General features: G+C 40.6%; 1 protein-coding gene across 1 annotated transcript in view; it reads right to left on the bottom strand.

Moving 5' to 3' along the window:
* HECTD2 (HECT domain E3 ubiquitin protein ligase 2) overlaps window positions 1-27,177 on the bottom strand; it is a 70,799-nt gene that overhangs the window by 35,027 nt on the left and 8,595 nt on the right. Inside the window, exon 2 of the mRNA XM_068961505.1 lies at window positions 17,078-17,207. Within this exon, the coding sequence (XP_068817606.1) occupies window positions 17,078-17,207 (130 nt within the window). The remainder of the gene's footprint in view (window positions 1-17,077; window positions 17,208-27,177) is intronic.

Genomic DNA, 27,177 nt, shown 5'->3' with positions numbered 1-27,177 from the left:
ATATTGCCAATAATCCAAAATAGAAAAACTAAGAGTTTAGTAAGGTGCATGGATTTTTAAAAAACCAATATATAACAGTCAACTGCATTTATAAAGACCAGCAATAAACTACAAAATACAGTTTTTAAAATTTGTAAAACTATTAAAAAATAATAATAAATTGTAAAATCTCCGTAGAGAAAGTACTAAACGTTCGTTTACAGATTGAAAAAAAGATCTAATTGAATAGAAAGCAATACCATATTTGTGGTTGATGATCCTAAACAAGACAATTTTCCCTAACTGGTCATCAGATTCAAAACAGTTCAATAACATCCCAGGCTTCCCTGGGGATTCAGACACAAAGAATCCACCTGCCAGGGAGGAAGACGCAGGTTCAGTCCCGGGTCCGGGAAGATCCCATTTGCCGGGGAGCAACAGACTGGGCACCACAACTACTGAGCCTGTGCTTTAGAGCCAGGGAACCACAACTACTGAAGGCCTCGAGCTCTAGAGCCCGTGCTCCGAAGCAAGGGAGGCCACCACGATGAAAAGCAGCTCATGAGCCAGAGCTAGAGAGCAGCCCCCGCTCGCTGTAACTAGGGAAAGCCTGCACAGCAACGAAGACCCGGCACAGCCATAAATAAATAAATGAAATTATTATTTTTTAAATCCCAGCAATATTTTGGACTTTATTTATTCTAAAAGTCATATGGGAGACCAAATGCACAAGAATAGCTACAGCATTTCCAAAGAAACAGGAGTAAGAAGAGGGGACCTTGCTCCACCCTCAAACATTTTTGTACTACATTTATAGTAACCAAAACAGTGTTTTACTAACATAGGATTAGATAAGTTAACCAATGGAATAGAGAACCCAGAATCATATCCATCCATACATAAAAGTTCAATATATGAAATACATGGTAGATCACTGGAAGAAACAAAGAATTTGAAAATATGATTAACCACATGGGGAAAATAGGAAGTTGAATTCCTATCACATGCTGTATAAATTAGGAATAGGAGAATCCTGCTTTGGGGACAAAGAAGTTTCTTTTTTTTTTATAGATGTAACCAAAGAGTACAACTGTAAGCAAATTGATACTTTTGACTATGTTAAAATTAAAAACTTCTGATCACCAAAGATACCGTGAATTTTAAAAATGTAAGTTACAAGTTGGAGGGAAAATCTGAAATACATACAACAAAAGATGAGCACCTAGAGATATTTCCCAAAAATCATTGAGAAAAAGAAAAATAATCCAAACAGAAAGCCTATTGTGTTTTTTGCTTATCATGTTCCTTCTTGAGTTCAACATTGCTTCTTTCATTGTGTTCCTTCTGTTCAGGGAACCTTGTAATACATTCTTTTAGACCATCTACTGGCAACAAATTCTGTTTTTTTTTTCCTTCATCTGGGAATGTCCTAATATCCTCTCCATTCCTGACCATAGGATTCTGGATATAGGATGTATGATTCTGGGTTGGCAGTTCTCTCAGTCACTTCCTTCTGGCCTCTATGGTTACTGATAAGAAGTTGTTATTTGAAAGATTTCCCCCTATCAGTATAGGTATCATGTTTCTATGGCCACTTTCTAATATTTTGTTGCTGTTGTCTTTAGTTTTTAGAAGTCTAATTATGCTATGACTTGATGAGGAGCTCTTTGGGCTTACCCTGTATGAGATTTGCTCAGCTTCCTGAACCTAGAGGTTCATGTCTCTTGCCAAGTGTGGGAAGTTCTCAACTATTTTTTGAGTACTTTTTCAGCCTACCCTCTTCTTTCTCTCCTAAGACTCCAATGACAAGAATGTACTATCTTTTGTTACAGTCCCACAGGTCTCTGAGACGATTCATTTTTTTCTATCCAATCTATTTTCTCTTTATTGTTCAGACTGGGTGATTTCTGCTGTTCTATATTGGGCTTCCCTGGTGGCTCAGATGGTAAAGTGTCTGCCTGCAATGCCAGAGACCCGGGTTCGATTCCTGGGTTGGGAAGATCCCCTGGAGAAGGAAACGGCAATCCACTCCAGCACTCTTGCCTGGAAAATCGCATGGATGGAGAAGCCTGACAGGCTACAGTCCATGGGGTCACAAAGAGTCGGACACAACTGAGCGACTTCATTATATTCCAGCTCATTAATTCCTGTCCCTTCCATTCTGCTGCTGAATCCACCTACTAAGCATTTTATTTTGGTTACTATATTTTGTCAAGCATTAATACTTACAAACCAATAGATTAATATTCTGTAGATTCTAAATTCTACAATAATGAAATGTAATTCCATTACTGTAATCAGAATATATTTCAACTAAGAGAACACAATCATCACAGCAGTAACATAGCTATAAGGTTCTTTCTTCCTTCCTTCCTTCCTTATTCACTCTCCCAATCAAGCATTATCTTTGGACATCTCACTGACTTCAAATTTAGAATATCTTTCAAAATAAACTTTTCACATTAGAAGACAGCACAGAACTGCTTATTTCTTATACTCAAGAGGAATAATTTTTGAACTTTACTGTACATCAGAATCACCTGAAGACCCCGCTGAACTAAAACAAAAATTACTGGGCCCCCTCACAGTTTGTGATTCAGTAGGTCTGGGTTAGGGCCCAAGAATCTGCATTTCTAACACACAAGTCTGAGGATCACACTGAGGAACACAGTTCAGTGATTTAGAGAGAACAAAGACAGTGATAATATAGTGAATAAAACAGATGATTAACCTTCTTTAATTCAACTCTACAATTTAGTTTTATACCCTTTATTAAATATGGAAATATCTAATTTCTAACAATTTGTACTTTAAGCACAAATCAGACAGAAGTTCATCAGTTAGTAAAATTAGATAGCTCTGTAAATGATTTGTTAGGTGTTATGTTTGGCAATCATTATTAAGGGGAAAGAAAGCTGCAGAAAAGAACCTCCCTCCAACACCAGTCTTGTTTTATTATTACTTTTTGAGGCTCCTCTCCAGTTTCTCTTCCTCTTCACCAGGCTTACCCTTTCCTATCCCTTCCCACATACCTTTCTCAACCTGGCTATAAACACCCACTATTAGATACAAACAGGCTCATTCACATATAAATCAACTTATTCACTCACAGAGCATATATACACATTTTTATACCCACTCATTTTTATTAATATCACGCTGAGGTGGAAGAGAGAAATTTTAGTTAGTAAGAGAACTCGATTTTGGCAAAGATTGAGAGTGGGGAGATTCTTACATAAGAGAAATCGTAATGCCAAAGCCGAGAGGATTAGAGGATGAGGTTAGAACCAGAGGCCCAGATGGAATTTATTTTTAGTTTGGAAGGTAACTTGGGCTGAAGAGTAGTGCAGAATGCTAACGTACTATGTTAATGGGACTTGAGTCACAAAGAAAGGCAGAGTCCTTTGCTCACATTAGTGAATGAAAGCCAAACTACAGGATGTGACATTCAGCTATTAGGAAAGGAAGGATAACAGCTCACAGCTGCTCTCATGTCCCTGAATATCAAGGCATTGTTTCCAGAGACAGGCTTCCAGCCTGCTCTCACAGATGGTTATTAAAACCTAACTCAAAAGAAAAAATCAATAACGGTGGTGAAGAAGGATTAATTAAATCTCAAACTGATATTATAAATAGAACAGCAAATCTTGTTCTATCATCTACAGCTTTCTCTGCAATATAGGATATCATAATACACAGAAAAAAGTCACAATATACACTTATCAGTGAACCTGTCCTTTAGGTTTCATTCAGCCAATACATGGGAACACTCTGTGCTAAACTGATAGGCAGTAATCATTTTCCCTTTCTTTTAATATACCGTTGCCAATTTTAGTTGGTTGCTTAGAAACATTAAGTAAAATACTTGATGCCATGTGAGAAGAGTAAGGGTTATGGTGGGGGTTGGCAGTGTATTTTTAAAAATGCGAGGATCATAATATAACCACACATAAGGGCATGAGATTATTAGCCAAAATTTACCAGCTCACTGTTTTGAAGAAGCTATCATGGGCTGACTCTGGCTGGAGACCAGTAATATGTAGCTTTCCGCGGCCCCATCACCGAGGTGGTGACTGACACTGTAAACTGGCCACATGGTTAGGAGACTGAAGGTAGCTTCTAGTCAGTCAGCACAGGTAACAAGAACAGCATCGAAAGCAACAGGAGTCTCTATGCAGGTTAGGCATTCAACAAGAGAACCGGGTCTCGATCCTTATCCCCCGTTGCAGGAAAGCAAACGATGATGTACCGGTGTGCTGCTGGTGACACACTGATGCAAAACGCTATACCCTAAATTATCCGAAATAATTTGCAATTAAGTAAGTAATAAGTAATGGAAAAAGCACCAGTCTTGGAAACAAGAGCCGAGGTCCTGTTGCTGGCTGGGTTACTAACTTTCATAACCTTAGACAAATCATTCAAACTCCTTGGGCCTTGGGCGTGACCTTATAAAATGAAAGAGATGGCCTAAGCTGATCATTCCCAAGGCTCCTAAGAAGAACTTAAAGGGCCACCTCAGGGGAATGGTGCTGTGTCCACTCAGGGAAACTAAGCTTTTCTCAGCTTAATACACTGATGCTCTAAGAAAGATTGTTTTTCAAAAGGTGTTTACTCTGAAAATTAAAAAAAAAAAGGCTTGAAAAGCACTGGTTCAATAATTTCTAATTCCCATCTCTAAAACTTTTAAGAACAAAATGGACAGGACTTATAAACCAACTGAAAAGGTAAAAATTCTCTATTAGAGAACATAATGTAATGACCTATAAAAGAAAAATTGAAGGAGCCTGGAAATTTAACATTCATAGGTCATCTAAACACCTGATTTTAGTTATAAGTTTCTGTCTTACAACAGGGTAAAGGAGAAAGTTCTGAAATAAGCCTCGAAAGACCTGTCCCTGCCCCCCAGATACACACCTTATGTTCACATGATGTGGTAGTTCTAAAATAGGTCCATAAATTCTTTGATATTCCTCCCATCAAAGGATGGAGTCTAATTCTCCCTTTGAATATAGCCCAGACTTAGGGGCTCCCTGCTGATGAAAAATGTGGCAGAAGTGACGCTGTATGACATTACAGAATAAAGCCAATCTTTCTATCATATATAAAGACAAGTGGCAGAAATGAAGCCTAAATTTACACGGAAGTATGGAGAAGGCAACGGCACCCCACTCCAGTACTCTTGCTTGGAAAATCCCATGGACGGAGGAGCCTGGAAAGCTGCAGTCCATGGGTTTGCTGAGGGTCGGACACGACTGAGCGACTTCACTTTCACTTTTCACTTTCATGCACTGGAGAAGGAAATTGCAACCCACTCCAGTGTTCTTGCCTGGAGAATCCCAGGGACGGGGGAGCCTGGTGGGCTGCCGTCTATGGGGTCGCACAGAGTCAGACACGACTGAAGCGACTTAGCAGCAGCAGCAGGAGCTAGTAAACCATGAAATGTCAAAAACAAAACTCAACAAGGATCAAACAAGATCAGTATCTTGGAAAACTAACCCTTTAAATAAAAAACCTCAGGTGTAGCAGATATTCTGCCACTCATAATGCCCCATTTCCTCAGTCTATAGATGAGCTAATGAAGGGCCATCAGGTCTAGGTTTAATGTCTAAGGTCCCAAATGACAAGTCATTCCCTGGTAGCTCATCTGGTAAAGCATCCGCCTGCAATGCACAAAACCCTGGCTCGATTCCTGGGTCGGGAAGATCCCCTGGAGAAGAACATGGCAATCCACTCCAGTATTCTTGCTTGGAGAATCCTCATGCACAGAGGAGTCTGGCAGGCTACGGTCCATGGTGTCGCAAAGAGTTGGACACAACTGAACGGCGAAGCACAGCAATAGCAAACTCAAAGACTCAGTTCATACTTAATATCCTAATTGACCACGTGCGAGTGCTGGGCAGGTAACAAGTGAGTTACAACTTGAAGGCTCCCTCTACTGGTTCAGTACTCTGCACTGCTTCTGACTACTTCACTAGTGGCAAGCCGTGGAAACAGGGAGAGACCAGAGTGAATTAGTCATAACAGGTGGTGTTTACATCTTTGTCTATAGGATGACTTTTCTGAACATTTGGCAGAAAATAAAATTGAAGGCAGGAGAGAGAAAAGAAGAAAGACGGGGAAAAGAACCCACTCTGACTCAGAGAGTCATCAGAGCCAAATAAAAGTGACATATTCATTGGTGTTCGGAGATGTACTTTCTTACTAAGTTCAATAGTGTGTGTGTTTGTAAAGCTTCAGCAGAAGCATACATAAAACGTTCTTTTTTGGGTCTAGTCATAAAAATATTCAAAAGTGAAGTTGCTCAGTTGTGTCTGACTCTTTGCGACCCCATCGTCTGTAGCCTACCACGCTCCTCCGTCCATGGGATTTTCCAGGCCAGAGTACTGGAGTGGGGTGCCATTGCCTTCTCTAGAGAATCTTCCCAACCCAGGGATCGAACCCGGGTCTCCTGCATTGTGGGCATTGAGCCACCCAGGCTGCTTGTAAAATATTCAAAAGCTCTTTTTATACAAGGTTACCTCTAATAGAATAGATGTCTTACCCTGGACATACATTAGAGAACTGTAGCTGAGACAGATTACAGGATGAACTGGCCAGAAACCCAGAAAAAGTTCTTCCTACATATTTCCTCAAATTATTTGTTGAGGAAAGACTCTGAGTACCATGGACACTGGATCCTGGGGATATACAGAAACTGTAAATGAGTTTACTCCTGAACCCAACAATTTCACTTCTGAGAATATCCTACAGATAAGCCACATGGGAACAAGCGGCACATGTTCAGAGCCATTCACGCAAGAGACAAAATAAATAATTTACTGATTTTAATAGCATCTCGGTAAGTTCAATATAAAGGAATATAAAAAAAGAGTAAGGAAGCTCTTTATGCACTGATACAGAAAGATATCCAGGATACATTAACAACAACAAAAATAACAAGTGCTAGGTAATATGTAGGCAGTTACTTTTTAAGATAAAGTGGAAAATCGGCATGTATATTTATATTTGCTTTCATTTGCATAAAAACACAGGCAAGAATACAAAAGTGAAAGTGAGACATCTAAAACACACCTATTTTTATAATTTTGATTTTTGAAACACATAAGTGTGCTGACCATTCAAAAAATTAACTATAATTTTTAAAATTAGATGAGCCCTTTCCCTCTCCCCACAAAAAAAGCTTAAAGAGTTTATAGACTGGTCAAGAGACAGATGAATCAATAATTCAATGCAGCAAGGTACTCTAAGTTCTGGACAGATAAATCGCTCCCACAGGCGTGGTTAAGAAAAAGTAGGTCCAAGGTGAGTCACTCTGACCTAGAAAAGGATCTTGGAGATTTAGCCCCAAATCAATTCATTCTCCCAGGAATCCTGGGGATGCGGTCACCTGAGCCCTTGAAAGTGACAGTGAAGTTGCTCAGTCGTGTCTGACTCTTTGCGACCCCATGGACTGTACCCTACCAGGATCCTCCGTCCACCGGGATCCTCCATCCAAGGGATTTTCCAGGCAAGAGTACTGGAGTGGGTTGCCATTTCCTTCTCCAGGGGATCCTCCTGACCCAGGAATTGAACCTGGGTATCCTGCATTGGAGGCAGATGCTTTGCTGTCTGAGCCACCAGGGAAGTACTTGGAGATACTTTTTTTAAGGCAGAAATCTTACAGCAGCTATTGTGAGCCCTTTTCTCTCCCCAGATGCCAAGTCCTGTGCTGGGTTTCTTCTCACAGTGCGTTTCCCTGCCTGCCTCTAAAGCTGCTCCGGGAGAGGCTGTGAAAACTCTGTGGCACCCACCTGCACACAGCTCACAGCACCCCACCACTCACAGACCCAGCACCCTCTGAGCTGAGACCACTCTGTCCTTCCCTGGGCTCCTGGAGCAGCACGGACCATGGGACACACTTCTCCAGGTAAAGACCACACAGTTCACTGTGGCACCTCATGGCTCATCTAGAGCCAAGTCAGAAAGTGGACCGAGCAGGGAGAGGCCCAGCGCCCCTGGGCGCCGTCAGGGTTCATATCAACTTTTCCTGAAATAACCGAGTGCAAAGGCATTTGAAAAGGCATGGAGAGGAATTACTTCCCTTCTTTCAGAGATGGCCTGTGCTGTTTAAAGATGTGTTAAAATAATCTGACAGGAGCATAATCACGGTAGAAAAGAAGGTATGAAAGAGTAAGAGAGGACGTAGTGCTCACCCTGTCCCCCGTTACTTGCCATTCATATTGTTTCTCTGAAGATGTATCATCCCCGGCAGCTGTTATAGTAGGTAAAACTCCCACACTGCTCTGATCTTTAAAAGGACAGCCAACTCGAAAGGCATACCTAGTCACGTGACCCGCAGGGAAGCGAGGCATCCCTGGGCTGTTAGGTAAACCCACGCTGGGCTTTTGCAGCTTCTCTAATACCACTTGAAGATCAGACGGGGAGACAAGCTGTTAAGAGAATACCCAGCATGGGTCCCGCGCGAGAGAGGAAACCTGGAATAACTGCCAAGAATGAGGCATCTTTGAGGAAACAATCTTATTGGCAAGAGAGGCTTTGCAAAAGATCAAGGAATTATAAACATGCTTACATTTGGAAGACTTGGTCTAACTTCCCACTCAATAAAAGAGTTCTTTTGCAGCAGCCCTGACATATGAACTTCACGTCATGCCTGAATTCAAGCGGCACCCAGACAGAACGGTTACGAGAAGTCAGCGCTAGCAGTTCCAACACAGAAGAGGAAGTCCGCTAAGAGGTCTATTCCCGCAGGGTGATATATACATAAAGATATATATACACTCCAAGATCAGGGTGGGGCTGAGTGCAGATTCCACCAGAATGGAACAGACGAGAGGGCCAAGTGGTGGGAGCCCAGATATGTGGACCACGTTCCGAATCAATACATGCACCCAGGGAGGAGGCAGGCAGGTGTGGGTACCACGTTGGCAAGCGGGGTTCAGAGGTCAAGATAGTAGTGGTATAGAAAGAATGGAATAGAAGAATCAGTGGGACTCAAAAGCAAAGGAATTTGAACAAACAGTCCAAAGAAAGTCATGGCTATGCGTTGCTTCTTTTTGACTCCCTGTCGTTCTCCTTAGCAGGTAATTCAGTGTTTATAAGGTTCCTAACCCTCTGTTGTGGGCTGAACTGTGTCTGCCAAATAGATATGGTGAGGTCCTAACCCCCCGGGAGCTGTTAATGTGACTTTGTTTGGAAATAAGGTCTTTGCAGATATAATCCAATTAAGATGAGGTCGTATTGGATTGGGGTGGGCCCTAATCCAGTGACTGACGCCTTTGCAAGAAGAGAGAAACCCGGGCACAGACAGATACACAGGGGAGAAGGCCACGTGAAGACAGAGGCAGAGGTCAGCGCGAAGACACGTGCAAGTCAAGGCGCATCGAGAATTGCTGACAAGCGGCAGAAGGTACGAGAGAGGCGCGGGACAGCTTCTTCCTCAGAACCTTCATAATGAACCAGTGCAGCCAACACTTGGGGTTTAGACCCCTAGCCCCCAGAACCGGGAGAGAATGAATTTCGGTTGCTGTAAGCCGCCATGTATGTGGTGCTTTGTCACAGCAGCCTTAGAAGACTAACACGTTTTCCAAGAAGATGACTGAATTCGGGGCAAGAGCGAGCGAGTTTCCTGCTTGCTTCTCCTACCTTCTCCCTTCCTTCAAGTCCACAGTCTGGGCAGGAAGTGCCCTTCTCTCCTTGCTGGAGCCAACCCCTGAAACCTTCTGCCTGCCTCTTCCTCGAGCCTGTCCTTTTACCACTGCTCTGTTCTCTGTGCATTTTATTAGCTTGTGTTTCTACTGAAACTTCACCCTCTCCCTGCATCACATCTTTTTGTTTGATCACACTATCCTGCAAGATTCCACTGTTCTTTCTTCGTTTCGGTTCAAGCTACTCTAAAGGCTGTCTACACTGCCCCTAGATCCTTACTGTTAGAGGTGAAGTGAAGTTGCTCAGTCGCGTCCGACTCTTTGCGACCCCACAGATTGTAGCCTACCAGGCTCCTCCGTCCATGGGATTTTCCAGGCAAGAGTACTGGAGTGGGTTGCCATTTCCTTCTCCAGAGGATCTTCCCAACCCAGGGATCGAACCCAGGTCTCCCACACTGCAGGCAGACGCTTTACCGTCTGAGCCACCAGGGAAGCCTCCTTAGTGTTAACCTATACCTTACTGTTAATCTATACCTTAATTTTTTACAACCTGAATTCTCCGGCTAACTATCCTACTGAAATGGTTCTCAGAGTCACCGAAAAGCACACTGACCAACAAATCCTTAGCTCTGCCTCAGCACTCACTCATCTTGTGCTCTCTCAACAGTGGCACCACTGACTAAATCCTCTCCTTTAAATTCTCTCTTCCCTTGAATTTTCAAGTCAGGGCACAACCTGGTTCTTTGACTTCCTTCAGGGCTGATTTCCTTTTACCAACTCTCCTTTTAAACTCACTTTTCCTTTTCTGTCTCTTTCATTAGTTATAAAAATTCACACAGGGCAAGGCACTTACAGCTCCCTGTGGCTTAAGTTTCCCTACCCTTGGCCTGGGAAAATAATTCCAATCTTAGGCTGGAGGCTCGGATGGTAAAAAACCTGCTGACAGTGCAGGAGACCTGGGTTCGATCCCTGGGTAGGGAAGATAACCTGGAGAAGGGAATGTCTACCCACTCCAGTATTCTTGCCTAGAGAATTCCAAGAACAGAAGAGCCTGGTGGGCTACAGTCCATGGGGTCGCAAACAGTCAGACGTGACTGACTGACTGATACATAAGAGGCTGCTGCAGGAACTACATGTGTCTGTGTATGTTTGGTGCTGAGAACTGCGTCCAACATGCAAGGGGCACTCAGTAAAGCTGCTGGCGTGGCTCCTGTTGTTACTGCTTGAGTGCACCCACTTTCCCATCCCAAGCTGTCTCTTGTTTCACTCCATGCCATAAATACTTGCTAAGACCCCCTGATGGACAAGGGAACTGCCCTTAGGCTCTGCAGGGGTTACAAAGGTATTTATTCCCTCATGAAACATACAGTCTAGGAGATTAAAGTACACAAATCATACTACACAAGATTGAGACTAAAATAGGTACGAAAAAAGAAACACCTATATTGTAAGAAGGGAAGAATGACAACGGTTAGGGAGAATCAGCAAGGGTTCAGTAAAAAGGTAGCACTGAAGAACAGACAGGATCTGCCAGCTGGAGAGGAGGGAAGAGTGCGTTCCAAGGCAGTGGGAACAAACTGCAAAAACTCTGCAGTGAGCAGGTATGAGGCATCCAGGAGAACAGATGAAATGTAAGTTGTATGGAGGAGAAAGGAGGGAGATCACGTTGAAAAGCTGTCATATTATGAACATCCTTGCGTGTCAAGGTAAAAAACTTGTATTTAATTTTGGAAGCTTTAGGGAGTATTAGAGATGATGTAATTAGAGTTGTGTGATTAATGTCATATGATTAATCAGACAAGAGAAACAAGTCAATCAGGAGTTTCCTCTATCTGTCAGAACAAGAGTTTTGTTGTCAGAAAATGTGGGATCGAACTGCAGTTCTGTCACTTAGCAGCCTGACCACGGCCAAGTCACTTACCCTGTCCGAGCTCCTCTTTTTACTTATTAAATGTATGTTATAAGCAGAGATTTAAGAGGGCCTCAGGATTCTCAGCCACCTGGTGGATCACATTTCATGACCAAAGGGAGTGTGCAGACCTAATTAAGATTACTAACTGTGTTGTTGTTCAGTCACTAAGTCATGTTTGACTCTGTGACCCCAAGAAGTACAGCACACCAGGCTTTCCTGTCCTTCACTATCTCCTGGAGTTTGCTCAAACTTACGTCCATCGAGTCAGTGATGTCATCCAACCGTCTGATGCTCTGTTGCCCCTCAGGTGGCCAAAGACTTGGAGCTTCAGGTTCAGCAGAAGTCCTTCAGTGAATATTCAGAGTTGATTTCCTGTAGGATGGACTGGTTTGATCTCCCTGCTGTCCAAGAGATGCTCAAGAGTCTTTTCCAGCACCACAGTTCAAAAGCATCAATTCTTCAGTGCTCAGCCTTCTTTAGGGTCCAACTCTCACATCCATAGATGACTAATGGAAAAACCACAGCTTGGACAATACTGACCTTTGTTGGCAAAGTGATGTCTCTGCTTTTTAATACACTGTCTAGGTTTGTCATAGCATTTCTTCCACAGAGCAAGTGTCTTTTCATATCACGGCTGCAACCACCAACTGCAGTGATTTTGGGAGCCCAAGAAAATAAAATCTGTCACTGTTTCCACTTTTTCCCCTTCTATCTGCCATGAGGTGATGGGACCAGATGCCGTGATCTTAGCGTTTTGAATGTTGAGTTTTAAGCCAGATTTTTCACTCTCCTCATTCACTTTCATCAAGAGGCTCTTTAGTTTTTCTTCACTCTCTACCATTAAAATGGTATCATCTACATACGTGATGTTGTTGATATTTCTCCCGACAATCTTGATTCCAGCTTGTGATTAATCCAGCCCAGCATTTCACATGATGCACTCTGCATATAAGTTAAATTATCAGGGTGACAATATACGGCCTTGATGGACTCCTTGCCCCATTTAGAACCAGTGCATTGCTTCATGTCTGGTTCTAACTGGTGCATCTTGTCCTGCATACAGGCTTCTCAGGAAACAAGTAAGGCGGTTTGGTATTCCTGTCTCTTTGAGACTTTTCCAGTTTGTTGTGATCCACACAGTCAAAGGCTTTAGTGTAATCAATGAAGCAGGACTAGATGATTTTTTTGAATTCCCTTGCTTTTTTCTATGATCCAACAGATGCTGGCAATTTGATCTCTGGTTCCTCTGTCTTTTCCTAATCCAGGGAGATTCATCCAGGAAGGCAAAACCTTATAACATGGGACCTTTACAAGCAGAGGGTTTTCTCCCACTGGTTGCAGAAGACAAAGTCAGAGACACTGAAAGCATGAACGGGATTTGACACAAGGGATCCTCCTGCCAGCCCTGAAAAAGAAGGCTGGGAGACAGCCAGGGAGCCCGTGAGCAGCCTCTGGGAGCTGAGAGCAGCCCTGGGTGACGGTCAGTGAGGAGATGGGACCTCAGTCTCATAACTGCAAATAAGTTCTGCCAGCAACCTGAGGATTCTTGCCCAGAATCCAGCCGAGCCTCCACGCTGAGACCGTGAGTAGAAAACTCAGACACACTCACCAAGATCTGACTTAAAAGAGCTGTGAGCTAATACGTGGTGGTGTTTTTAAGTCATTGTTATTGTTGTTTAGTCGCTAAGTCATGTCCAACTCTTTTGCAACCCCATGGACTGGACTGTAGCCCACCAGGCTCTTCTGTCCATGGGATTTCCCAGGCAAGAATCCTGGAGTGGGTTGCCACTTTCTTCTCCAGGGCATCTTTCTGACCCAGGGATTGAATCTGGGTCTCCTGCATTGGCAGGCAGACTCTTTACCATTGAGTCGTGAAGGAAGTACCCTTTTGAGTCTTTAGGTTTGTGATAATTTGTTAAGCATCAACAGAAAACTACATCGTAGCAATTCTAGTATATATTTTATGCGATTGCTATGATGCTCAAAAAAAAAAAAATCACATGAAAGTTTTCCCTAAATCGTAAATATTACTTAAATAAGTTACAGTTACTATCTAGCTAAGGTCTAAAATAGAAATCATCTCTCTCAATGTCTCTCCCCCATCGAATAGGCTCATTTTCTTTATTTCTATAATTTTATCTATAATGGAATCACAATTATAAATTTGTTTTGTTGTAGGACTGTGACATATGAGCACTGGTGCCTCCTTAGAGTAAGACTGAGGTGGTGAAATGTTTGTGTGTATATATATATATAAATAAAAGAAGAGCACAGTTATCAGGGACAAAGGTTGATAAATGAGATAATATAAATACTAACTGGTAAGAGTGCAGAATAGGTCTAGCAATCCCTTGGAGTGTCAACAGAAAATATGTCCAAGAATAATTTCTGCCATGTGCAGCTTATCAGTTCAGTTTAGTTCAGTCGCTCAGTTGTGTCTGACTCTTTGTGACCCCATGGACTGCAGCTTATGGGCACAGGCAATTTACCAGGAACAAGGTCCTTAAACATTTTGAGGTTTGTTTTGTTTTGTTCAGGTGTGAGGGACATTTAAACCTTTGCCGATTTGTTTCGTTACAGGGTAAGGGGCGCTTAAAATTGTGCAAGTAATGTATGATTCCTGTGATAAAAAAATAGAGAGAGTTATATAAAGAAACAGAACATATTAGTAATATCCAGCCAATCCTACTTTTCTGAGGAAACCACAGACAGGTTGGTGGTCATCCTTCCATACCTCTGTATCTGCTCAAAGAAGCCTAGAAGGATTACCCACACTTAAAAAAACTGGAGTCATATTCTACCAACTAATGTGTAACTTGCATTTTTCATTTGACAATGTATTGTATTTCTCCTAGAAAATTTATACACATGTCATATTTCTCTTAATAGATGCATGGTATTTATAATATGGATTATCACAATTTAGTCAACCAGTTTATTCAGATAGCTTTCAAATATATCTATTGTAAACATTCTTTCCATGTATCTTTCAACACATATTATTTCCTTAGAATAAATTCCTAGAAATGGAATACTGGGTCAGTAAGTATATGAATATTTTAAAATTTGAATATATGTCAAATAATTTGCTCTCCAGAAAAGCTGTATCAATTTCTAAGCCTTCTACTCAATAAAAGTGCCAATTTTCACACTCCACAGACAAGACCACAGATACATATGCCTTTTTTCTCTGCCACTAGGTAGGGAGATGTTAACTCCTTGTTTTAATCTGTACTTCTTTAATACTAGTGAGACTGAGCCTCCTTTCACATGTGTATTAATTGTTCATATTTCCTTTTTGGATTGGTCTGTTCATACCCTTTACCTTTTTTTTTTTTCCCCCCTCCTGGAATGTTCATTTTTCTGATCTATTAATGATCTCAATGACACAAGAATTTATTTTTCACTGACTATGACATCTTAGTTCATGATCTTACAAAATTTCTACAGAAGTTTTAAATTTTCTTATCCTGCAAACATTGATTTTGTTTGTTTGTTTTATGGCTGTTGGCGTTGTCATCGTGCCAAAAATTTACTATAAAAACAACTTCCTGTGCTTTCTTCTGGTACGTTTGTAGTTTTAAAAAATCTAAAGTTACTATTTTCCAAAAGTTGGAAAGTTTCCATAAATCTATTTTTTTTTAAGTAATTTAGCATCCTGTATATACAATATGTTTTACTGATCCATTTCCACCTATTTGACTATCTCGGTAGTATCACTGGTGCAGCTTTATAATATATGTTACGACAAAGGAATGGGCTCCTTGGTTACTTTTTCTTATATCCTTCTCTTTATTCATATAGATCAAATAGAGCATGCATCATTTTCTTAAGTTTTCCCCCAAAAAAACTGTTGAAAAATTCATCAAATGTTAGAGAACAAATCGGTGTAGCTGATATCTCTACGATATTTCCGATTTCCCATCAAAATCCTCTTTTAGTCTTTTGATCAAACTTTACAGGTCTACTTCGTATAGGTTTTGCGCACTTTCCCTTTGGCTTATTTCTAAATATTTCATATATTTTCCATCAAGTCTTCTAATTGGTTAGTGCTCAAATAAAGGAAATCTACTTAATTTTTATATATTTTTATTGTGTCAGGCTCCCTAACCAAACTTTCTTTTTTTTTTAATTTTTATTTTTATTTATTTTTTTTTTTAATTTTAAAATCTTTAATTCTTACATGTGTTCCCAAACATGAAACCCCCTCCCACCTCCCTCCCCATAACATCTCTGTGGGTCATCCCCATGCACCAGCCCCAAGCATGCTGTATCCTGCGTCAGACATAGACTGGCGATTCAATTCTTACATGATAGTATACATGATAGAATGCCATTCTCCCAAATCATCCCACCCTCTCCCTCTCTCTCTGAGTCCAAAAGTCCGTTATACACCGCTGTGTCTTTTTTCCTGTCTTGCATACAGGGTCGTCATTGCCATCTTTCTAAATTCCATATATATGTGTTAGTATACTGTATTGGTGTTTTTCTTTCTGGCTTACTTCACTCTGTATAATCGGCTCCAGTTTCATCCATCTCATCAGAACTGATTCAAATGAATTCTTTTTAACGGCTGAGTAATACTCCATTGTGTACATGTACCACAGCTTTCTTATCCATTCATCTGCTGATGGACATCTAGGTTGTTTCCATGTCCTGGCTATTATAAACAGTGCTGCGATGAACATTGGGGTACATGTGTCTCTTTCAATTCTGGTTTCCTCGGTGTGTATGCCCAGCAGTGGGATTGCTGGGTCATAAGGTAGTTCTATTTGCAATTTTTTAAGGAATCTCCACACTGTTCTCCATAGTGGCTGTACTAGTTTGCATTCCCACCAACAGTGTAGGAGGGTTCCCTTTTCTCCACACCCTCTCCTATTCATGAATTTTGTATGTCATTCTCTTACTCTAGGTAAGTGAAAGTGAAAGTGAAGTCGCTCAGTCATGCCTTAGCGTCGTGTCTTAGCGACCCCATGGGCTGCAGCCTACCCGGCTCCTCCATCCATGGGATTTTCCAGGCAAGAGTACTGGAGTGGGTTGCCATCGCCTTCTCTGTAAATATAATGATTTTGCTCCCTTTCTGTAAATATTTATAGAGCTTTTTCTAAAATTGTATTGACTAACCAGACCTAGCAGAACAATGCTGAATAATCAAAATCTACTTAAAAAAATTTTTTTTAAATTTTATGTTGGAGCATAGCCAGTTAACAATATTGTGATAGTTTCAGGTGTACATGAAAGGGACTCAGCCATACAGACACATGTATCCATTCTCCCCCCAAATCCCCTCCCATCCAGGCTGCCACATAACACTGAGCAGAGTTCTCTGTGCTGTAAGTAGGTCCATATTCGTTACCAAGGAGCAGTGTGTACATGTTCATTCCAAACCACCTATCTCTCTCCTCCATTCTTCCCCCCGGCAACCGTAAGTTAAAATCTACTTATTTAATATTTCATTAATATGCTTTCAGCCAAGATATATAGACTGTGTACACTTTTAGTAATTGTGATTACATTTATTTTAAAATTTTAAAATCTTTACCATTCTTGATGTTAGGGAAAACAAGATGTGTAGGTGAACTTCTGTTTTCAGTCGCTTCTTTCTTTTGGTTAACAGTTGAAATAACACTGCTGAAAGCAGAAATCTGGCCTTTGAATCCTCTGTCCAAACCCTAAAAACAGAAAAGTTAACACTGCAGCATAATTCCTACTAGGTGTATTTAATTTTACTGTAAAAATCATAAACATTTATAATAGAGATTTTAGTTTGATAACAGATGCATGATAGATAAAACATGTATATAATATTGACTTACCTTTTCTAGGACCAATTGTTTTAAGTATAAAATGAAAATAGTCATACCATCTAATGGCTTGTAAGTTGACAGAGTTTGGAAGTAGGGATAATAACAGCACCTTTCTCACAGGGTTATTGTGAGGTTTACCTGAGATAATGTGTGTAAAGCAATGCGTTTTCTTGTCTTCTGATGCAACTTTAAAAGCTCAAGTAAAAAGATAAACCCTTTAGAGTTCATTTCTCTCTAAATATGTGATTAGACTTTCAGTATAAGGGGATTAAAAAAAACAGGGCTAAGCAACTTAAGTGCAAATAACAGAGCAATCTGCCTATAGCATAAAATCTATCCATTAACATACTTTCCACAAAATAATACCTATAAAATTTCTAATATATAATCAATGTGCACTTTAATTATAAATAAAATCACATTACCAGGTCAAGACTCAGTTATAAATCTAGCTCAGGGCTTATTCTCAGTTCTCAGCTCTTTACAACATACACTATATTCCAGTTTCCAGATGCTTAATCAAACACAGTAGTTAAATTCTTCCCTAACATTCACCTTTTTACACTGAAGACATGTTCATTTATTTGCCTTCAGAGGAGAGTTTCTTTTTCATTTTCTTCTACATTTACCAGACTGATTTTCACTTACCTTTTCAGAATTAGCTCAGGTACCATGTAGCAAAAATATACACTCACCAAATATTTACTCTCCCACATCACCCACCCTCTTACAGCTAAATGAAACTATCTAATTCTAACAGGCTGCACGTGGAGGTGATGTTGGCCATCGGTGGACCAGAAAGTACTAAGGCATTTAAGGCTGGTGGTAAATCACCAGCTCCTTTTTCTCCTTTCACTGTGACAATCACAGAGGCTCCGAGCCAAGATGTGAGAGCATCCATGGGCTCAGGTCCCCCAATCGCTATGTGGAGCAGAGGCACTGATAGCCAACAGCGGCTTATACAACTAACAGTAAATGCACCTTTAGAATTGCCAAACACTGAAATTTGGGACAACTTTGTAAGTGCAGTCTAACCCATTCTGTCATAACTTCTCTGCAAAGCATTTTCTGGTGGCCACCAATTCCACAAAAACCCATCACTCTTATTTATGCTTGAGATTTACTTATTCCACTGAAATTATAAATTTTTTTTAAAATATATACTGGTCCTTCATGTTGGACTTGAAATTTCTTGTTCATCACAGAGCTTGACATCCAGTGAATCCTGTGCACAGAGCTTATACTTCAGAGTAAATTTATTTTTCTTTTAAAGAGATTAGTATAGAAAATAACCCAGAAAAAAGTCAGATACACAAAATTTAAAAGTTTCTAGACTTGAGACTTTTAAAAAATTAGCTATCTAACCCCTTTATTTCACAGATGAGGAAAACAGTATTGAGATTCACCTAAAGTCATTCAGCTAACAAGCAACAGAAATGTGATGGGCACTAACTGAGAACTTGAAGAATGCTTCCCTAAGGAAAGTACATGTATGCAACTCTGTGTATGTACCATCTTTGGCTGCTCAGAGAATATAGTTATTTTTTTGGTTGTTGTTTGTTAGCTTGTTTGCTTTTTGGCTAGATTTAGGCTCAATGAAGTCTGAATCAGTATTTCTGTTAGGATTAGCCTACATGATCCAGCCTACAAAAGTTAAACAACTGAAATAAAGTCTTCTTCTAACAGATGCCTGAAGTTTCAGAATCACACACAGTATCAACAAGGGTCTTGTACAGAGCCTATGCCACACTGGATTTCCCATAAATGATTACTCTTCTGACAACAACACTTAAAACAAGTCATGTATTGAGTGCTTGGTAGAAGGAAATGGCAACCCACTCCAGTATTCTTGCCTGGAGAATCCCCGGGACAGAGGAGCCTGGTGGGCTGCCGTCTGTGGGGTCGCGCAGAGTCAGATGCGACTTAGCAGCAGCAGCAGATGCATACTACTAATTATAATAGGTGCTTTAATACAACATTTCTAGGAGTTATATATTGACACCCCATTTTACAAATGAGGAAACTGAAGTACCACACCAAAGTTCACAGAGCTGGAAAGTGGGAATTCAAACTAGTCCGAATGACCTTGCTTACTACAGTAGCTATCACTTATTAAGAGCTGAGCATGAGACAGTAAGTGTGTTCCATATATCAGCCTGTTTTCACAACCCTTGCAGCTGATATTCTCTTCTCTACTTTTATAGATATATGCCGAATGAAATTTAACAGCTTTGGGAGCAACTCACCTAACCAGAGGAAATCAACGTAAGTGGAAAAGCTAACTGTACTTTAAGGAACCCTCTGATATCCTAGCAATCTGGGAAAGGCTCAATATTTTATTTCATTTTCCTCCTCTTTCCTCTACCCCTTCTTAATAATAAGAGATTCCAGAGAACACTGCTTGACTCACTTGTGGAATCTTCAAATAATAATTTAAAAACCCACAAGTAACTGACTGAATCAACAAAAGCATTTAACAACTATCAGTTCTAATCTCTAACAGATTTATAATATAGATTCCCAAGGAGGAGAGACAAAATTGGAGAAAAAGATTAAGAAAAGAGTCATATGCAATCATTTTCTATAAAAGTCTTAGTAAATTACATACTTTGCATAACTTTGATAAATTAAAACATTATGCTCAAGTTCACAGAACTGATTAGAAAAATAAAATAACCCATACATTTGAAAAAGTATTATCATTCCTTGCTATAAATATTATGATACTTATGTAAGACCTGTATTAACTTCTGGGGCCAAGTTTGTTTATTTGTATATTTTGTCCTATCAAACATCTTAAATAATAATGGGAATGAATGTCAAATTTGATATACATATATTTCATTTATGCATGAGAGTTGATAAAAGTAGCCAGCCTATAAAATGAGGTCAATGATGGCCCCTTGGAACTTTGCCATGTTGTTGTTGTTTAGTCACTAAGTCATGTCCAACTCTTCACAACCCCATGGACTGCAGCCCACCAGGCTCCTCTGTCCATGGGATTTTTCAGGCAAGAATACTGAGCGTGTTGCCATTTTCTTCTCCAGAGGATCTTCCCGACTCAGGGATCGAACTTATATCTCCTGAATTGGCGGGTGGGTTCTTTACCACTGACCTACGAGGGAAGCCCAGAACTTTGTTAACTTAGCTGTAAATGTTTACAATAAATTAATATACCAAAGGTTTTTTCATTGATAACTGTCACTGATGTTATCTAAGATTGAGCAACTTAGAGGATTTAAAGAGCAGTGTAGTTGCAGTACAGAATCAGAAAGGGAGAATGGTCCAGTGAGGTGAGATTGGAAAGACAGGCAGGGACAATACTATGAATCCTTCCAATCCTGGAAGGGGATAGGGAACAGTCGTGGAGGACTTGTAAAAAGGGCGTGACATAATTATATCTGTATCTTAGGAAAATCACTGTCAGTAGGTGTAGGGAATAGACTGTAGGGGAGCAATACCAGAAAGATACATCACGTCTACTTACTGGGAGAAATAAGTCTAAACTGAGAAAGGAGTTAAGGGAAATGAAGAATGACAGCCAAAGGTATGGCAAAATAGCAAGAGTTATTTCAGGTCATAATGAGAATCAGAGAACCCTTCAATAAATCATAAAATAAATGAAATGAACAATGTAAACTGCTTTATTTCAAATTTCAGGAAAAATACTTCGCCACCTCACCATAAAGACAAGGGCATATGATTAAAGACTATTGACTATGCCAAAGCCTTTGACTGTGTGGATCACAACAACTGTGGAAAATTCTTGAAGAGATGGGAATATCAGACCACCTTACCTGCCTCCTGAGAAATCTGTATGCAGGTCAAGAAGCAACTGTTAGAACTGGACATGGAACAACAGACTGGCTCCAAATCAGGAACGGAGTATGTCAAGGCCATATATTGTCACCCTGCTTATTTAACTTATATGCAGAGTACATCATGAGAAATGCTAGGCTGGATGAAGCATACGCTGGAATCAAGATTGCTGGGAGAAATATCAATAACTACAGTTATGCAGACGACACCACACCTATGGCAGAAAGTGAAGAACTAAAGAGCCACTTGATTATAGTTAAAGAGGAGAGTGAAAAATTTGGCTTAAAACTCAACATTCAGAAAACTAAGATCATGGCATCTGGTCCCATCACTTCACGGCAAGTAGATGTGGAAACAATGGAAACAGTGGCAGACTTTATTTTGGGGGCTCCAAAATCACTGCAGATGGTGACTGCAGCCAGGAAATTAAAAGATACTTACTCCTTGGAAGAAACGTTATGACCAACCTAGACAGCATATTAAAAAGCAGAGACATTACTTCACCAACAAAGGTCCATCTAGTAAAAGCTATGGTTTTTCCAGTAGTCATGTATGCATGTGAGAGTTGGACCAGAGAGAAAGCTGAGCACCAAAGAATTGATGCTTTTGAACTGTGGTGTTGGAGAAGACTCTTGAGAGTCCCTTGGACTGCAAGAAGATCCAACAAGTCCATCCTAAAGGAGATCAGTCCTGAATATTCATTGGAAGGACTGATGCTAAAGCTGAAACTTCAGTACTTAGGCCACCTGATGGGAAGAACTGACTCACTGGCAAAGACCCTGATGCTGGGAAAGATTGAAAGCAGGAGGAGAAGAGGATGACAGAGGATGAGATGGTTGGATGGCATCACCAACTCAATGGACATGAGTTTGAGTAAACTCTGGGAGTTGCTGATGGACAGGGAGGCCTGGCGTGCTGCAGTCCATGGGGTTGCAGAGTCAGACACGACTGAGCAACTGAACTGAACTGAAGAACTGAAGGAAATTCTAGACTGGGTTATATAAATGTATTTGTGGAATGACTAGAAAGGGAACCAACGGTCGCTAGGCAAAAATATGTGTCTCGTGCCAAAATAATGTAATTTTTCTAGCTGTCAGGGTTATCATCATGCTACTGTCATGTAGCAACTGCTCTGCAAAACTAGAATAAGGGCAAAACCATGGAAACACCGGCAAATATGACATGAGCTTGCAAAGAACATGAAGAATGAATGACCAAAAAAGATAAGAAATCTAAGCGAAGATCGTGTGTTAAAAATGAAGGAAGGATCATCAAGAAAAAAAGTGGTCAGCAATGCTGAATAACGAACAGTGGCTAGGTCTAAAGTGTGCCTACGAGCATGTGCAGCTGTGAAATCTTGGGGACAATGGAGACAACAGATTCTGGGGAGAAACTGCCACTGCTCGTGGCAGAAACTGTGTGAAATAGTTTGGCAAACGCATGGGAAGTCAGGAGGTGAAAGCACTGAGTAGGATTTGCTCTGTCCAGAAGCTTTATGGAAGGGTACAAAGATGTGAGGGAAGATACACTGAGCATGTTATCATGGCTGCCAAATCCAGGGGTCGTGTCTATCGACCCCAGGGCATTACTGCTATTCTTTGTGCAGCAAAGGCCTCAGATTGGAGCAGAGACAGGCACTCAACCAAAAGGCAGCCATCTGTCGATCGGGTGGCCACACATTAGGTGGCCTGGCATACAGGACACTGATGCTTCCTAATATGTCAATCAGAGAAGGTCTTTCCAGATTTCAGATGGAGGAATACGGAAAAGAGCAAGCAGCCAAGAATGAGAGAATAGCAGGCACACAGAGAGCAGCTGGTCTCTGTTCCTGCCTGCTTTCTGGTTCTATCTATGTATGTTATTTCCATAAATCCCCCCTTTCCAAAAGGAGGCATATATGGCCTGATTTTCTGTTCCTTGTGATCAAAAAAGCTTAACATGAGAAAAAAAAAATCCCTGGTCTAGTAAGTCTTTTGCTTATAAGATGACTGTGCCCTTGATACTTCACACTTGAGATGACAAGAAATAAATCATGGACAATTTCACAGGTTGACAGTGTACTACAGATAAATAAGAACAAATTATCAAAATAGCAGTTGCTCCCACACTAGCTTGCACAAGAGAAACCTTCCCATAGCCTAATACTTCCATGAGAACGCAGGGTCGCATGTTGTTTGATGGTAAACTGATTAAAAACTAGAGAATCAGGATGCTACTGAGTGCTAATAGGACATGAGTAAATTTAAGGTTAGGGAACATTACAAGTCTTCTAAGAACTGGATCTACCACCGTTATTACATCTGGTTCCCCGAGGAGTTTTGTCTATGAGCAACTGTTGTCTATGAGTCCTAAGTAAGTCCCACACTAGAGATGACATCCTGGAATGTGGCCAGCCTACAAACAGTGGGCTGCATGTGTTGAAGGATAGATAGCAGCAGGATACCCAACCAGCTGTTACAGAGGAAGAAGAAGTACAAACAGGGAACACAGGGGGAAAGCGACGCTGAGAATCCATTGAGGAGAAACACTCAAAATACACCTAGTGTAATAGATAAGACTTGACTCTCTAGGTAGAGGCTGACCATGAGTTTAACAAACAGCTGAAAAATTTTATGTGGTAATTGCAAAACTAATCAAAGAACATACTTCTTTCAAGCAGCTAACATAGACCTCAATGGTCTTTTTGACTATATAATCACACAGATTATATGTAAGATTATAATAGTTTCAAGAAATTAAATATAATTTCAAAAAATTAAATAGAATTAAATTAAATGGAATACCTGTTTCTCCCTGTTAATCTATAATTAAATCCTGTTGACCTTATTTTAAATTTTAATACATGAGCTCCTACTTTCAACACTTACTGAGGAACAGACTACATCTGCTCGGAGAAGGCAATGGCACCCCGCTCCAGTACTCTTCTTGCCTGGAGAATCCCGTGGACGGAGGAGCCTGGTAGGCTGCAGTCCATGGGGTCGCGAAGAGTCGGACACAACTGAGCGACTTCACTTTCACTTTTCACTTTCGTGCATTGGAGAAGGAAATGGCAACCCACTCCAGTGTTCTTGCCTGGAGAATCCCAGGGATGAGGGAGCCTGGTGGGCTGCCGTCTATGGGGTCGCACAGAGTCGGACACGACTGACGCGACTTAGCAGCAGCAGACTAATTTAATTTGAGTTAAATTTCTGATTTATCATATTTTTCTATTAGAGGTCAATAAGAAGGATACTCATGGTTTTCCACCATAGCTTTTATATTTTACATTGAATATCAAGTTCTTTTTATATTCAAAATTCTGATAAAATTTACTTTGGTCATCTACTATTCCACCAAAAGCTGCCTTAGAATATAAAACATTTTCATTCACGTTCTAAACCAATCTTTTTTCTTTGGTCACACTGCACAGCGTGTGGGGTCACAGTTTCCTGACGATGGATTGGACCTGTGCCTCCCGTAGTGGAAGTGGCTGAGCCCTAACCACGGGGCATTTCCTAAACCAATCTTTGCTAAAAGAATAACTGCTGGAATAACAGCAGTTAAAAGAATAACACTGCCCCACTCCAGTGTTCTTGCCTGGAGAATCCCAGGAACGGCGGAGCCTGGTGGGCTGCCGTCTATGGGGTCGCACGGAGTCGGACACGACTGAAGCGACTTAGCAGCAGCAGCAGCTGTTCCATCATGAAACACTTTTTAAAACCAAAATATCTCACTATATTTCTCACTATATATATCTCTCACTATATATCTTTGAGGTGAAATATTTTAAATTGTATACACAATTCATTATTTTGTACTGTTTACAAAATTCATTATTCCTAACATCCATTGACCATTTATGCTAAAGCCTTTGACTGTGTGGATCACAACGGTGGAAAATTCTTAGAGATGGGAATACGAGACCACCGTACCTTTCTCCTGAGAAACATATATACAGGTCAAGATGCAACAGTTAGAACCAGATATGGAACAACTAACTGGCTGAAAACTGGGAAAGGAGTACGCCAAGGCTGCATATTGTCTCCCTGCTTATTTAACTTCAATGCAGAGTACATCATGTGAAATGTGGGGTTGGATGAATCACAAACTGGAATCAAGACTGCCGGGAGAAATATCAGCAACATCACATATGCAGATGATACCACTCTAATGGCAGAAAGTGAAGAGGAACTAAAGAGCCTCTTGATGAGGGTGAAAGAGGACAGTGAAAAACCTGGCTTGAAACTCAACATTAAAAAGCTAAGATCATGGCATCCAGTGCCATCACTTCACAGCAAATAGATGGAGAAAAAGCGGAAGTAGCGACAGATTTTATTTTCTCAGGTTCCAAAATCACTGCAGACAGTGATTGCAGCTATGAAATTAAAAGATGCTTGCTCCTTGGAAGAAAAGCTATGACAAACCTAGACAGCATATTCAAAGGGACATCCCTTTACTGACAAAGGTCCATATAGTCAAAGCTAAGGTTTTTCCAGTAGTCATATAAGGATGTGAGAGCTGGACCATAAAGAAGGCTGAGGGCTAAAGAAGTGATCCTTTTGAATTGTGCTGCTGGAGGAAACTCTTGAGAGTCACTTGGACAGAAAGGAGATCAAACCAGTCAATCCTAAAGGAAATCAACCCTGAATATTCATTGGAAGGGCTGATGCTAAAGCTCCAATTCTTCAGCCACCTGAGGTGAAGAGCTGACTCACTGGAAAAGACCCCAAAGCTGGGAAAGATTGACGGCAGGAGGAGAAGAGGGGGACAGGAGATGAGATGGTTAGACAGTATCACCAACTCAATGGACACGAACTTGAGCAAACTCTTGGAGACGGTGGAGCACAGAGGAGCCTGGCATGCCGCAGTCTATGTGGTCACAAAGAGTTGGACATGACTTAGCGACTGAAAGGCAAACATATTTTAAACTACCAGCTTCGCAAACAGCTGGAAATGTTAGCATTTTATACCATATCAAGTGAACATTAATGCTGCATTCTAGCTATTATATAGGTCAGATTGGCAGAAGTTTTATTTACTATAGAGATAACACACAAATGCACAGGTAGATGGATTCTACATAGAGCCGTCTCGTTTGGCTGGTGATACAAAGCTGTCATGCAGGATCCAGTCACCAGCATATGGTAAATCATGTTCAGGAGCTTTTATTTGAGAAGGGATGTACATATTTCAGAAAATGCTTCATGCAGTAAATAAACGGGTATTCTAAAATGTCCAAGAACACCTGGCTAGCTGGGAAATTCACTTATGTGGAATACCTGTCATCGGTAATACAGAACAAAAAGCATGAATGGTAGTAACACAAAGGAAATTCTAGATACATTAGCATAGTGGTTTTCAAACTTTCTGGTTTCAGGACCTCTTTCCATTCTTAAAAATTATTATATGTATGTACTCATTCCTGTTTAAACACCAATAAATCCACTTACGGACAACAACTATTTTCCCAACAAACAAAAATCAGTGAGAAGAGTGACATGGTTTACCTTTTGCAAAACGATTTTTCTATTTGTTTCTGCATTCAATTTGTTGCAGTATCATCTGTCACACAGAAAACTACACTGTACACTAGAGAGAAGGAGTGAGAACAAGACAACACAAATAACATTCTACCATCATTACAAAGGCAGTGCTGACCTCATGGACATCTTAAAGGACACTGAGGACCACATGTTGAGGACTGCTATGGTAGAAGTGAACAGTAATCAGCACGCAGAATGAATCTAAGAAATCTTGGGAGAACAAGAAGGCAACATTTACATCTGCTCTAATACAAGCATTTGCCCCATGTGGCTGTTGAGAACTTGAAATGTGCCAGTAAGTGTAAAATACACAGTTTTCAAAGACTTAGTATGAAAGAGAGGTAAAATATCTCATTAAGTGTCCATACTGATTAAATGTTGAAATGGTTAAGTTTCTGGATATACTGGATTAAAAAATATGCTATTAAATTTTATTTTACCTCTTTTTATTATCTTTAATTAGCTATTAGAAAAATTAAAATCACATATGTGGT

Source organism: Capricornis sumatraensis, chromosome 23 (genome assembly GCF_032405125.1).
Source record: "Capricornis sumatraensis isolate serow.1 chromosome 23, serow.2, whole genome shotgun sequence".
NCBI lineage: Eukaryota > Metazoa > Chordata > Mammalia > Artiodactyla > Bovidae > Capricornis > Capricornis sumatraensis.
Note: the sequence above shows the minus strand (reverse complement) of the source record. Positions and strands in the feature narration are given on the sequence as shown.